The sequence below is a fragment of the Trematomus bernacchii genome, unplaced genomic scaffold (assembly GCF_902827165.1).
Source record: "Trematomus bernacchii unplaced genomic scaffold, fTreBer1.1, whole genome shotgun sequence".
Classification (NCBI taxonomy): domain Eukaryota; kingdom Metazoa; phylum Chordata; class Actinopteri; order Perciformes; family Nototheniidae; genus Trematomus; species Trematomus bernacchii.
In genome coordinates this window covers 738,905-754,269 of record NW_022987778.1, presented here as the reverse complement: position 1 = coordinate 754,269, position 15,365 = coordinate 738,905, and the positions used below count along the sequence as shown (strand labels likewise).

Genomic DNA, 15,365 nt, shown 5'->3' with positions numbered 1-15,365 from the left:
CGTGACTGTTTTGCTCTGTTCTCTGCTTTCTGATGCTCAATTCAATGTTTCTGCAGATGACATTGGGGCTCACATGAATGTTGGAAGAACCTACAAGAACCTGAACAAGTCCAGAGAGGCAGAAGATGCGTACTTGGTTGCCAAATCCCTCATGCCACAGGTATCCTTGCACAATAATATCCTGCATTATATTTGTTACTGGAAATGTGTATTTCCACATGTATATTTTCCTCATGTATATATATTTGTACTTTTACTTTTTAATGCTATTTTATTTATTTTTCAGAAATATTTTGGACTGTTTATTTCTAGTGTCTTAATTTCTCTTATGTACATTGCCTTGTTTTTTTTATGCTGCTGCAACGCAAACATTTCCCAAATTGGGATCAATAAAGTATCTATCCATCTATCCTTCTATATATCTATCTATCTATCTATCTATCTATCTATCTATCTATCTATCTATCTATCTATCTATCTATCTATCTATCTATCTATCTATCTATCTATCTATCTATCTATCTATCTATCTACAGTATCCATCTATCTACAGTATCCATCTATCCATCTATCCATCTATCCATCTATCCATCTATCCATCTATCCATCTATCCATCTATCCATCTATCTATCTATCTATCCATCTATCTATCCATCTATCTTCATTATCCTCTCCATCTACTATCCATCTATCCTCCTCTATCTATCTATATATCGATCTATCTATCTATCTATCTATCTATCTATCTATCTATCTATCTATCTATCTATCTTATCTATACATACATACTACATACATACATACATACATACATACATACATACATACATACATACATACATACATACATACATACACACATACACACATACACATGTTAAAAACCTCTTCATTCACCACTCAGGCTTTTCCATACCTCCTTGGATCCATCATTCATATATTTTCTCTCCATTCTCAGGTTATTCCAGGTAAGAAGTACGCGACTCGTGTGGCCCCTAACCATCTCAACGTTTACATAAACCTTGCTAACCTGATACGGGCAAACGAATCGAGGTTGGAAGAGGCCGACCAGCTCTACCGACAGGCCATCAGCATGAGGCCAGACTTCAAACAAGCCTACATCAGCAGGCAAGAGTTTTCACTTTGCTCCTATCAGATGTCAGTCTTTGAGCATGAATTAACATCCGTTATTCTTTCCACAGGGAACAGGGATTCAATACCTTAAATGTTGACATTGACATGCATTACCATTCATACTCAAAACGTTCCCTTTCAGGTTTGTTTGAATTGGCCTCCATCACTGAACTGAGAGTTGACAGCTGATAGCTTATGTAGCATTTGTACCTAAATCGGGCCATTTGTAAGGTTCTGTTGGCTGTTATGTCCTAGTTTGACTAAAGTAATAATGTTCATCTTGATAAAAATTACTCCAAGATTAGATTTATCAGGCGAGGAACCATATTTGGTAACTTCCGCACACACCAAATATGGCGTCCCGCCCGCGACTCAGTGAGGTCGACAAGCATGTGGTTTTCTCCCAGCCAATCAGCGAAGATCATTCTACCCACAGAGCGCGCCATTGGGGAATTTGACCAATCAGTCTTTTATTTCAGATTGTTTTTGGCATATGGTCCCTACAATCCAATCTGTAACAATAACCAAATGGACACCCACATACAGAAAAATGGGGACAAATATACATTGAATATTTCCCTGTGAATTGTCCATTATGTAAAATATAGAATTCTCACACTGTTTTGATTCCTTTTCGTGTGCTGTTAATTTATTGTCTTTTCTTTCATCTCAGAGGGGAGCTTCTTTTGAAGATGAACAAGCTGAGCGAAGCGCGGGACGCCTACCTCCGAGCCTTGGAGCTGGATCGCACAAACGCTGACCTGTGGTACAACCTGGCCATCGTCAACATCGAGATGAAAGACCCATCGGAAGCTCTGAAGAACTTCAATCACGCACTCGAGCTGAACCCACGCCACAAACTGGCACTCTTCAACTCGGCACTTCTGATGCAAGAGTCTGGTGAGTGAAGTATTGCATGCACTGTCAAGCACTGCATGCACGGAGTTAACCCCGTGAGACTCGTGGGATTGTCTTCTCTGCACGACTTCACTGTCTCTTAGGGTTGCACAATTCATTGAAAATGTATTTGAAATGGAAAGATGGACAAGTGCAACATCAGAATTGCAAAAAGCATAATATTTGTTGAAGGCTAAATAGGTGTTTCAAGTTTCAAGGCTTTGATTGTCATGTGTACATAGCTACAGTGTAGTTATGACAATGAAAATCTTAGGTCACAGGCTCCTCCAACAGAGCAACACAATACAACAGATAAAATAGTGCAAGTAAATACAATTAAATCGAATATAATAGAAACAGAATATGATAGAAACTGTGCAGAATAGTCTATATACAGTAATTGAGTACTGTGGAGCTTCAAAGAACACAATTGTTTGGTACAGATATTCCTCAAAACATCAGATAATAGTCATTTAATATGTTTTTTAATGACAATTATGACTACTTTGCAAATAGCAGAATCACGAAAATTGACCAGAATTTGTGTTTTTCTTACAAATTGTGCAGGCCTTCTGGCTTGAAGAGGCAGTAAATGGATGATATGTTTAAATGAGACTAAAAAAGACAATCCATTGGCACTGGTGCTAGTCCAACATTGGGCAACATTTTAGGGGGGGGATAATTGGCATGGCTATCTTCACAGGGGTCCGTTAAACTTTCGATATCTGGTGCTTTATGCCAATCCCATTCAGTTTTTGCATGCAGTTTAAATGTGTTATTTTCAGCAGTTCAAGAATTGTGTATTTGAATATTTCTGCATGCTGGGGTCCCTAAACAGTCTTAAAATGGTGGTAAATAGAAAGCTGAGACTCTTGTGGATCCAATTAGATTGATTGTTTTCATGTTCAAGGTTCAAGGTTCTTTATTGTCAATCTGACATAGCTACAGAGTAATTATGCAGTTGAAAATCTTATGTCACAGGCTTCTCCAACAATGCAACATAATAACATAACATAATAACAATAAGAGCATGAGCAATACAAAAATAATAATAGTTATAAAAATTAAATAAAGTTATGATGTGGAATAGTGCAGTACGAGTCTATATACAAGTTATTGGAATGATATATATATATTAGGTATTAGATACATACTACTGAGTAGCAGTTGAATGTTTGATGTTTTCAACAGTTCAATTTTTTAACAGTCTCACTGCCCGCGGGAAGAAACTGTCTCCGAATCTTCTTGTCCTTGCCAGGATGCTGCGGTAACGTCTGCCAGACGGCAACAGAAAGAACAGTTTGTGGCTGGGGTGATGGGGGTCTTTGATAATCCGTAGTGATTTCTTCCTGAGCCGCTGGGAGTAAAGGTCCTCCATGGATGGCAGCTCCGTCCTGGTGATGTGCTGTGCAGTTTTCACCACCCTCTGTAAAGCCTTACGATCGAGGTCGGTGCAGCTGCCGTACCAGGCCGTCATGCTGCCAGTCAGGATACTCTCTATCGTGCACCTGTAGAAGTTGCAGAGTATCCTGGGATCCATTTTGAACCTCCTCAACCTGCGGAGGAAGAAGAGCCGCTGTCGAGCTTTCTTGGTGATGGTGGTGGTGTGAAGAGACCATGTCAGGTCCTCAGTGATGTGGACCCCAAGGAACCTGAAGCTTTTGACTCTCTCCACCGTAGTCCCATTGATGGCGATGGGGGCGTGTCCCTCTCCCTGCTGCTTCCTGTAGTCCACAATCAGCTCCTTTGTTTTGCTGATGTTGAGATGGAGGTTGTTATCCTGGCACCAAGATGTCAGGTTTTCGACCTCCTCTCTGTACGCCGTCTCGTCATCGTCTGTGATCTGGCCGATGACGGTCGTGTCATCAGCAAACTTCACGATGGTGTTGGAGCTGTGTGTGGCCACGCAGTCGTGGGTGAACAGGGAGTAGAGGAGAGGGCTGAGCACGCAGCCTTGAGGGGCACCGGTGTTGAGAATCAGGGTGGAGGATGTGATATTTCCCACCCGCACTGCCTGGGGTCTGCCCGTCAGGAAGTTCAGGATCCAGTCACAGAGGGCGCTGTTGAGCCCGAGGTCTCTGAGCTTGATGGCCAGCTTGGAGGGCACAATGGTGTTGAATGCTGAACTGTAGTCAATGAACAGCATTCTCACATATGTGTTCCTGTTCTTCGGGTCCAGGTGTGAGAGGGCAGTGTGGAGGGTGAGGGCTATGGCGTCGTCTGTGGACCTGTTTGCTCTGTAGGCAAACTGCAGGGGGTCCAGAGATTCAGGGAGGGAGGAGGTGATGAATAATTTGACTAACCGCTCAAAGCACTTCATTATGATGGAGGTGAGTGCTACTGGGCGGTAGTCGTTGGGGCAGGTGATGATTGTCTTTTTGGGGACAGGAATGATGGTGGAGTGTTTAAAACATGTGGGGACTACAGACTGCAGCAGGGACCTGTTGAAGATGTCTGTGAACACCTCTGCCAGCTGAACTGCACACACCCTGAGAACACGGCCAGGGATGCCATCAGGTCCAGGAGCCTTGTGTGGGTTAACCCTTTTAAAGGATTTACACACATCTGCCCTATTTAAAACAAAAGGGCAGTGTAGCTCCTGGTCCCTCTGTACCTCCACAGCCTGGCTGCTCTCAAAGCGTGCAAAAAAACTGTTTAGCTCATCTGGGAGAGATGCGCACGCAGACACTCCCGCAGCACCCCCCGCTGCTCCTTTGTAGTCAGTCATTGTCCTTAGTCCCGCCCACATATTCCTAGTGTTACAGCCTTTGAAGTCAGATTCCACCTTGTCTTTGTACTGTCTCTTTGCATTTTGAATTGCTCTCCGGAGATCATACCTAGACTTCCTGTACTCCTCCAAATCTCCCGCTGTGTGCGCGAGAGTGCGCGCTTTCAGTTTGCCGCGCACCTCACCGTTTACCCAGGGCTTTTGATTTGGGAATGTCCGTACAGAAACCTTCGGTACCACGTCATCGATGCATTTCCCAATGTAGCAGATGACAGTGTCCGTGTGTGTGTTGATGTTATTGTCCTCAAACACACTCCAATCCGTAGATGCAAAGCAATCCTGCAGTGCTGAATCTGACTCCTCGCTCCATCGCTGTACTGTCCTTGTTATCGGTCTGTCCCTTTTAAGTTTCTGCTTGTACGCAGGCAACAACAGTAGTGAGATATGGTCTGATTTGCCGAAGGGAGGGCGAGGGAGAGCCTTATATCCATTCCGGAAAGGGGAATAAACATGGTCCAGTATGTTTCCCCCGCGCGTCGGGAAGTTGATGTGTTGGTAATATTTTGGCAAAACCTTCTTCATATTGGCGGTGTTGAAATCTCCGGCCACAACGAACGCCGCATCTGGCCGTGAAGTCTCGGTTTTATCAATAAACCCAAACAGCTGATCGAGTGCCGTGTTGTTGTCGGCGAGTGGCTGCGGCGGGATATACACTGCTGTTATCACAACAGATGTGAATTCCCTCGGCAGATGGAAGGCCCGACATGAGATCATGAGGTGCTCGAGATGTGCGGAACAGTCCGATGAAATAATCTTCACATCTGAGCACCAGTTGTTGTTAGTCATTACACACACACCGCCTCCCTTACTTTTCCCCGAGTTAGCAGTCCGGTCCTGACGAAAAATAGAGAATCCGTCAGGGACAATAGCGGAGTCCGGGATAGCGGGGTTGAGCCAAGTCTCAGTGAGAATTAACACGTTACAGTTCTTAATGTCCCGTTGAAAAGCAATCCGGCTTCTGAGTTCATCTAGCTTATTTTCAATGGATTGAACATTAGCCAGAAGAATACTCGGAAGAGGGGGCCGATTCTCTCGCTTCCTCAGTCTGACCAGCAACCCGGCCCGGCATCCCCGCTTTGTCTTTTTCTTGCGTCTCTCAGGTAGAACAGCAACAGGTAGTCATGTGTGTTGATGTTGGTCCCGATAGTAGCCTAGAGCAGTTTTGAGCTCTGTGATTGTCACAGTTTCATGAAACTTCATAAGCATAAATAGACCTATGGCATTCAGAGGATGAATGGCTTTTAATATGAATATTGACAATAAGGAGCCATCTAGTCGCAGAAAAATCAGATTTTTGCAGAAATGACCTAATGTCAAAATATGTTATACCAAATGAGGACATGGATTTGTATTTATCGATACGGAGAGGTAAACAAATAAATACATTTGGCACCACAGCTGCGTAACAAAGGATATAAACCCAAAGAATTCCTGCAACCACAATAGAGCATGGGAACAGTAATCATATACTTCCATTGAAATGTTCCAAGCCCTCTAGGAAAAGTTAGTACCACTTTGTAGCTGATAATAAAAAGTTAGAATAAAACCATGCAGACCACTAATTACATTTACAAAATTAGCCATAAAGACACACATTCAGAACAACAAGAACATCTCAATATATTCACTCCAAACACGAAACATGCAATTTTAAATAGCAAAGACACTATTAAACCTCAATTTCAAATTAACTTAACCCAGCCGGCAAAACCACTTCATACAACTTCGTAACAATTGATGCAGTGCAGACCTTTTTCTGTTTGGTTGAAAACAAAAATCTGTAACCTTGAACCAAAAGTACGTTGAGTTGAGTAAAGCCGTACCGTGAGGAGATAACGTCTCTAAAGGCCCGGACACACCAAGACGATTTTGGCCGTCGGTGGACGTCAGGCCGAACGATGAGCGTCGACACGCCCTACTCAGATTGGTGTGTCCCGCACCGTTGTGTCTTTTCAGCCGTGCCAACGCCTTTTCGGCCGAAAACCCGCCGATTCCAAAATAAATCACTCTGATTGGCTGTTCAGCTAGCGAATCAGTGCATGAGCAGCTAAACAGAAGTGAGGGACCCAAACAAACTATTAAGAAAGGCAAATCTGAGATTTCATTTAACTCCAGCTCTCGACACAGGTTTGGGAAAGCCCCATGAGCTTCTCGCTGTAGAGAGCCTTAAAGCCCCGGACACACCAAGCTGACATCAAGAACTGTTGCGTCGCCTCACGTCTCCTGCGTCTTGGCCATGTGTCGCACTGGAACACACCGCAAAGACTTCAGCCGACGGCCAAGAAGCACGTACGAACTGCGCATGCGTGAGTGGCAATAACTCTCCTTACCAGCAGGCGGCGGTAGTGTGTATTCGTCATTCAAAAGAGGCAACAACCGGAAGACAGACTGCGTGATAACCGAGAGAAGAAGAACAGACTGCGTGATATAAACGAACAACAAATAGCGTGTGCGTTCCATTTTCACTCTACAGCGAGAAGCTCGTGGGGCTTTCCCGAACCTGTGTCGAGAGCTGGAGTTAAATGAAATCTCAGATTTGCCTTCTTAATAGTTTGTTTGGGTCCCTCACTTCCGTTTCGCTTCTCATGCACTGATTCGCTAGCTGAACAGCCAATCAGAGTGATTTATTTTTGCCGAAAAGGTGTCGGCACGGCTGAAAAGACACGACGGTGCGGTACACACCAATCTGAGTAGGGCGTGTCGACGCTCATCGTCGGCCTTACGCCCATCGACGGCCAAAATCGGCTTGGTGTGTCCGGGCCTTAAGGGTAAATACATCTTTCAACACATCTGGTATGATCAAACAAAGAAAACCTGATGTCACCTTGAGGGTGTAACCAGGTTCTGAATAAGTGGCTTTTCTGTGGCAAAGCTTGAGTTCCTGGCCAAGTTTCTATCAAGTCATGCATCGTTGACGTTGTGACAAAAGGAAATCATGAAATTAAAAATGTATGTTTATATTGAGTTCCTTTGCGTAACACTCACCTTAGCGTGACTGTGTGAATCCGTCGACCTCTGATAGGATTTCAGAGCAGGTGTCAAATGTTATATCATCGCCTTTCCATCAATGAATTGAAAATTGCAGTGGCTGAGCTGGTAATTAACAGGAACTGTATTTAACAATCCTTTTGACATGTTTTATTGACAGTTTAATTAGGTGTTTATGCATCGTCAGACCTTCTCTTGCATGTTTTGGCACAAACTTTCTAATTTGTAAGATTGTTAACTTTTATTACCCGTAACCAACACTTAGGCCTAGGCTCCACGGGAACGAAAACGGGTTGAATCCGCATATTTCTCATGCGTATAGCCCTTTAAGCTCGACGACGCCGTAACGGAAACGTAGAAACAGACAACGGGTCCAAAGGTGGATAGATCTGGGAACGGAGCGCTCTGGGGGGTCCAACGGGGCCGTGTGGTCGCCTATACGGTCATCCGTTTCTGATAATGACGACGCAATAGCCCCGCCTCTCCCCGCCTCTGCTGCTCACCCCCGCAAAAGTACACTGCACACTGAATTCAGATTATTTATCTTTATCTCGATATGGACATAAACGCGAGTGAAGTCTAATCTGACAGGACGGAGACACGCAGCTCCTCCCGCTGTGAAGCAGCGGGAGCAAAACACACACTTCAAGTCAGATCATCACCCTTAGCTATTTAATTACCTCTCAAACTACCTAAACTAGTTATAAATATGTTTATTTTTACTGTCGAGTCATCATTACTGGATCAGCTGCTGCATGAGACAGACACTGACGCTGTGAGAAGAGAGGGAAAAGAGACAGGCTCTGTGTATTTGATGATTATATATCATTATATCGTCGTTATTCATTTGTTTTAAAGCTCAATAAATAACAATGAAGACCTTTGACCGGCACTTTTATAATTTTGTCCGGAAGATTTAAACTTTAACACACGTTGACCGGCGAAAAACTCTGCCCGGTTCCGTCGGCCCCCACCAAGGAGAATAAACAGAAGTGCAGCCATGACAACCATTCTTCTTCGCTGCTTTTGTGGAGGAAGTTGCTGCTTTTGTGGAGGAAGTTACAGCGCCACGTACAGGTTCGGCATATGTACTGCAGCTTTTCCAGCGGTTGGATGTAAACGGAGCCGTCTCGTGGAGCTTGACACAATCCGGTGTATATTGCGTGTGGGCGGAAGGTTTTTTGCGGTTGCGTTTGCGTTACTCCGATGCGTTTTGCCGTATGCGTTCCCGTGGAGCCGGGGCCTTAAAGAGGACATGTTATGCTGATGTTCAGGTGTATATCAGTATGTAGTGTCTCTACTTTAAAGAGTCCTCTCCTGCTGATGTTCAGGTGTATATCAGTATGTAGTGTCTCTACTTTAAAGAGTCCTCTCCTGCTGATGTTCAGGTGTATATCAGTATGTAGTGTCTCTACTTTAAAGAGTCCTCTCCTGCTGATGTTCAGGTGTATATCAGTATGTAGTGTCTCTACTTTAAAGAGTCCTCTCCTGCTGATGTTCAGGTGTATATCAGTATTTAGTGTCTCTACTTTAAAGAGTCCTCTCCTGCTGATGTTCAGGTGTATATCAGTATGTAGTGTCTCTACTTTAAAGAGTCCTCTCCTGCTGATGTTCAGGTGTATATCAGTATGTAGTGTCTCTACTTTAAAGAGTCCTCTCCTGCTGATGTTCAGGTGTATATCAGTATTTAGTGTCTCTACTTTAAAGAGTCCTCTCCTGCTGATGTTCAGGTGTATATCAGTATGTAGTGTCTCTACTTTAAAGAGTCCTCTCCTGCTGATGTTCAGGTGTATATCAGTATGTAGTGTCTCTACTTTAAAGAGTCCTCTCCTGCTGATGTTCAGGTGTATATCAGTATGTAGTGTCTCTACTTTAAAGAGTCCTCTCTTGCTGATGTTCAGGTGTATATCAGTATGTAGTGTCTCTACTGTGACGTGTCTCCATGCTTTAATGTTCAAAAAGCTCTTTATTGTTCTCATACTGTCTGTGCTGCAGCACCTCTTTTCCCCCTCTGTCTGAAACCAGAGCCCAGTCTGCTCTGATTCGTTAGCTGGCCGGCTCTGTTGTGATTGGTCAACCGCTTAGAGATGTCAAGAACAATGTGTTTGAGCGCTAGCCAATAGAAGAGCTACACAATGATGTCATTATGTCACGGAAGAAAACAAAGGAGTCCAATGGAGGCGTTTCAGGCAGGGGGGGGAGTGTGTGGGAGAGAAACTCCCTCTGGAAGGAACTTTGGGTATTTTAGCCTTTGCAGACCATTTACATGCACAGAAACCTATATAACACACTGCCTTTTAAAATTCTGTAGACTTTGTAGTTGAATTGAACTACCGGATTACCTAGTTAATTAACAGAGGTGGGAAGTAGTGGAGTACAAATACTTTGTTACTGTACTTAAGTACATTTTTCTGGTATCAGTACTTTATTCCACTTCTTATGTTTCTGATGACTTTTTACTTTGACTTCTTACATTTTGAACCCAAATACCTGTACTTTCTACTTCTTACATGTTGAACACAAATACCTGTACTTTCTACTTCTTACATTTTGAACACAAATACCTGAACTTTCTTCTACTTACATTTTGAACCCAAATACCTGTACTTTCTACTTCTTACATTTTGAACACAAATACCTGTACTTTCTACTTCTTACATTTTGAACACAAATACCTGTACTTTCTACTTCTTACATGTTGAACCCAAATACCTGTACTTTCTACTTCTTACATTTTCCAAACAGGCTGGTTCCTTTAGTTTGAATGTGTGTTTGGTGGCGTGATCATTATTATTTAGAGTCATTGCGTGCCTATTGATTTGAACACGATCCGTGTATCCATCATTTCCTGGTCTTCTCTAAAGAAGAGGGACCAATGAAAACGTTGTCATGTAGCCGTTGTTCAGCATGGAAACATTCATTAGCTAACAATGACATTATTGTTCTATTAATATAAAGGGAGGTCAGGTACTCTTTAAAACAGCTGCTAGTTATGGGTACTTTTTACTGAAGTACATTTCAAAGCCCTCTTTACTTTTACTTGAGTAAAGAAGTTTAGTCAGTACTTCTACTTTTACCAGAGTATTTTTAAACACGAGTATCTGTACTTCTACTCGAGTAAAGGATGTGTGTACTTTTGCCATCTCTGTTAATGAATGCCACCTTATCATTATGTCTCTGCTTTTTGTGGCAGGTGAGCCAAAGTTCTGGCCTGAGGCGAACCGTCGCTTCCTGATCTACGTGGAGGAAGAGCCAGAAGACGCCAACGGCTACTTCAACCTCGGCATGCTGGCCATGGACGCCAACGAAAACGTGGCAGCTGAGCGGTGGATGAAGAGAGCGATTGGTTTACAGGCCGGCTTCCGCAGCGCCCTGTTTAACCTGGCGTTGCTTTACTCTCAGTCCAAACGAGAGATAGACGCGCTGCCAGCGCTGGACGAGCTGCTGCGCCACCACCCTGAACACATCAAGGGTCTCATCCTGAAGGGGGACATCCTCATGAACCACAAGAAGGACACAAATGGCGCGAAAGCCTGCTTCGAGAGAATTCTAAGCGTGGATCCCACCAACGTGCAAGGCAAACACAACTTGTGTGTCGTGTACTTCGAGGAGCGAGACCTCCCGCGTGCCGAACGCTGCCTGGAGGAAACGCTCGCTCTGGCACCGAACGAGGAGTATGTGAAACGCCACTTGAGTATTGTTCGCAGTAAGATGGCCGCCATGAGCTCCGCAGGGCAGCCACTTACAGCACGGGGAGAAACCACGTCTGCTCAGGAGGAAAAGCCCCTTAAGGGAGTTGAGGACAGGGAGGAGGAAGTGTCTGAGGGTGAGGAGGAAGGGAGGGGTGCTGATGCTGTAGGGAAGGGGGCTGGGAATGAGAAGAATGTGCGGAAATCCTCCACAGAACGCCTCGGAGGTGTAGGCGTTGACCAATCAGAGTCTCTGGACAGTAGCCAGTCTGACAAGCGGACTAAGGGTAAGTCCACTAAAGAGATTTCAGATATAGAGGGGAAAAGAGCAGCCGCCTTGAAGAGACTGGAGGAGATTGAGCGCATATTAAGTGGTGATTGACACGGTTGTAATTTATATTTGGGACTACTTTTTATAGAGCTCCTTTGAGGCTCCGGGATACGACTGCATTTCCCACCCTTATTGTCATGTTATTCCCTTTTTGAATTACTCACTCGTTTGCAGGCTGCACCGCATGTTTGATTTGACACTAATCGTGTAAAGAAGGGAAATCTGCACACACATCTTATGTAACAATAAGCACAATTTGGGATCATCTATTTAAAAGCAGACGTAGATGCTAATGTGTGTGCTTCATCTGAATGTGATACCACATATCCTAGATCTGCCGTAGTTATAAATATGAGTTGTTTTTCTCCGTGTAGTCATTGTTTATCACTGGATTTTTCTTTTTGTTAAGATGTGACTCACTCTTATGAGTTATTGTTTTTAAAAACAGAATGATTGTATCACGAACAATTCGAGGAAATGACGCGTTGCCAGATTTCCTCGCGGCAGGATGATAACTGTGCCTCAGAATAACACTGCATCAACACCCAGAGTATTTTCTCTTGCACAAAACTAATCTGCATTGATCTTGCGCTTCCTGCCACTACATCATCAATCCTCACAGCTGCCTTTCCACTCAATGTAATTGTGATGGCAGCTAAAAGACTATTATCTCACTCCCTTTGTCACATTAGCCCTCTGATCTCCACAGCTGTCATATTTGAGACATGACAGCCACAGTAAATATTTAGGTGTTTTCTGCTCTTCTACCCCACACACACATCATTTTTGGAGACACTGATTTTTGGAGACACTGATTTTATGTGACGGTCCACAATTACGCACGCTCATCCTCAGCATCAGGCCTCATCATGTGTTCCTCATTTTCAAGTCCCTTCCACTTTACAGAAGGAATCTTCACAGCACATTTGCAGAAAACAGATCTTCACATTCATCCCGCTCCACAGCAGTCACTTTTTCTATTTTTTTTCAAGAAGATAACATTGGGTTGTTCCGCATGTGAGTGTTTTTTAGTAGCCTTAGTATTCACTTCCTCCAGCATTCATTCTTGTGATCACACTAAATCAAAATGACTCTGCGTTAGGAGAGCTGGAATGAATCGATTTTGGGTAAGAATCCAGAGGCTTGTCTTTGAAGATACTGCGTGAATCACATATTCCTATAATCGATTATTAAAAGGGTTTTGTTTCTAAGAACAAGTGACAGTAAGTGTTTCCGACAGAATTAGATTATATGTGTTTTTGACAGAAATAGTTACTCTTGAAGTCACGGAAAATTAAGAAAACGTATAGAGTAGAATATGTCCAAGTTAAGCATAAACATACTGCATGTTGGCCATTGTCTGTTGATATTATCAGGATTATTTGATACAACTTTTTCAAATGTAAAAGCTCCATAACCTTCAACACGTAACTCTGCTTTCATCCCATCATTGTTCACATTTGTATCATTGCACAGCAGACTGAAGTTACTAACATACTGAAGAGGATTAATGCTACATGTGACATTTCTTTGAGATCTGAACAAAAGTGAATATCTTTTTGGAGTTCTGAGAAAAATGTACTTTTGTCAACTCTCAAAATAAATGTCACATGCGGCCCTAATCCTCTACCGTCTGAACCGAATCAATATTTGTTGTTTTGAATCATGAAATACCCAAAGATTGACATCCCCATAGTGCATCCATCGACAGCTACTCGTGTCATTTGCGGCTGCTCCAGGCGATGCCGAATCATAAATCATAAATCTCTCCTGCTCTTGTTACCGAAAGATAAAACCGAGTACCAGATGATTTATGAAGCCACATTGTAAACACTTCTGTTTGAACTCAAGTCGTGAGCACACTTGTGGTTGTGAGGAAAAGTCAACAAAGTTTGATTGATCACGCTCGGAACAAAGCGATTGAATTCAGTCTTCCTCTCGAGCTCCTATAACGTTCCTGTTTTTGCGTCACAGTACAATTAAAGTGTGACGCCCCTCTGCTCAGTGCAATTCTCCATTTAAAGGAAAGTAGTGTACGTTAGCAGTACAGCGGTGGTACTAAGGAGCCTTGCTATGCATTGACCTTTCAACCCTGATTTATATATACAGTGTACTTGTATCCAGTGTTATTTATATTGATTATGTTCTCTTTGTTAACCACTTGCTTTGAATGTACGGTGCATTATCTTGTCTATTCTTTTTAAATGTCACTAATAAACCATATATGTTTTTCACTTTGAAACACCAGAGCCATGTCAGTGTTAAACATGTGTGTAATATCCAATCAAATGTGGTACAGCTTTGGACGAGGAAACATGCAGTTTGTACGTTTATTTTCCTCATTTCGCTGAGTGGCTGATTTTTGTACTATTTCTTTTTATGCAATAACCCTTGGTGGTGGTGGTGGGGGGAGGGGGGGGTCTAGGTTATTAAATAAAGTGAGATTACAACTCATTGTTCTGCTGTCTGTTTGCTGTTAATATGCCTGCAGGGTTCCTGTTGGTCTGCTGCAGAGATTTATGAGATGAGGGAGGAACACGCATCATTTACTCATTTCTTACCGCACGCACGTTGCACCATCCCGAGCAGGAAGTAGACCCCAGTGCCAATCCAATTTGAAATCCCAAATTGAGTTCTAAACTGAAAAGAAGTATGCTGTTCTTAGTCTCTCTGACCAATTACCTTTTGGATGTAATGCAATTTACAAATACACGGCATCTAATGCATCTGTCCCTCGGCTTGATTTCACTTCCTGCTTTTTGAACACGAAAACTGATCTGTTCACATTTGAGAAAGCTTGAGAAAGTATAGTATTGTTTAAAATAAAATAGTTCAGGTGATATCAATTGTAAAAAAGGAAAGAAAACATTTTCTCAGGTAGCTTCATTTCATTTGTATTTGTTCCGTTCATGGTATGCAAAACTTCATGTATAATAATTGTTAACAAATCATGTCTCTATTAACACACCATTGAGCAGGGAGAAGAAAATCATCTTATATGACCGGCCCCTTTCAAAAAAGAAAATAGAAATAGATGGTCTGTCCTTCATATTTATTTTTCACAGCCAAACGTAACGGTATCTTAGGATAATAAGAGAAACACAACAAATACTTATTTCCCACTTGACAGTTAACGGAAAGAAACAAAACAAAAGAATCCAGCTATTCAGGTGATGTTATTCGGCCAAGTTTGGAGATTTCTGCTTCCACTCCAACCGTTAAAGGTCCCATGTCATGCTTTTCCGGTTATTACCCGTCCCCTTGTGTGTTATGAAGGTTTTTATGCATGTAAACGGTCTGCAGAGTCACAAACCCTCAAAGTACACCCTGTCGCGAGTAAAACTCTAACACAGAAAATACCTCCCCAAAACGCCTCGTTGGAGATACGTCACTGGCCATTTGAGTCTTCCATTTCGTTCCGGGTACGGCATGATGTCATGCCGTACCCGGAACGAAATGGACCAATCTGTGGAGCCGTTACGTTACGTCCGCGGAGCCGTTACGTTAAGCCCCCGCTGATTGGTTCAAATTGACCGA

General features: G+C 43.1%; 1 protein-coding gene across 3 annotated transcripts in view; it reads left to right on the top strand.

Moving 5' to 3' along the window:
• tmtc3 (transmembrane O-mannosyltransferase targeting cadherins 3) overlaps positions 1-14,075 on the top strand; it is a 49,208-nt gene extending 35,133 nt beyond the window's left edge. For all 3 annotated transcript variants that reach the window (XM_034149127.1, XM_034149126.1, XM_034149128.1), the window contains exons 11-14: positions 57-160; positions 960-1,129; positions 1,809-2,035; positions 11,002-14,075. In XM_034149127.1, coding sequence (XP_034005018.1) covers positions 57-160; positions 960-1,129; positions 1,809-2,035; positions 11,002-11,879 — 1,379 coding nt within the window. In that variant the 3' untranslated portion in view covers positions 11,880-14,075. The remainder of the gene's footprint in view (positions 1-56; positions 161-959; positions 1,130-1,808; positions 2,036-11,001) is intronic.
• Positions 14,076-15,365: the final 1,290 nt, after the last annotated feature.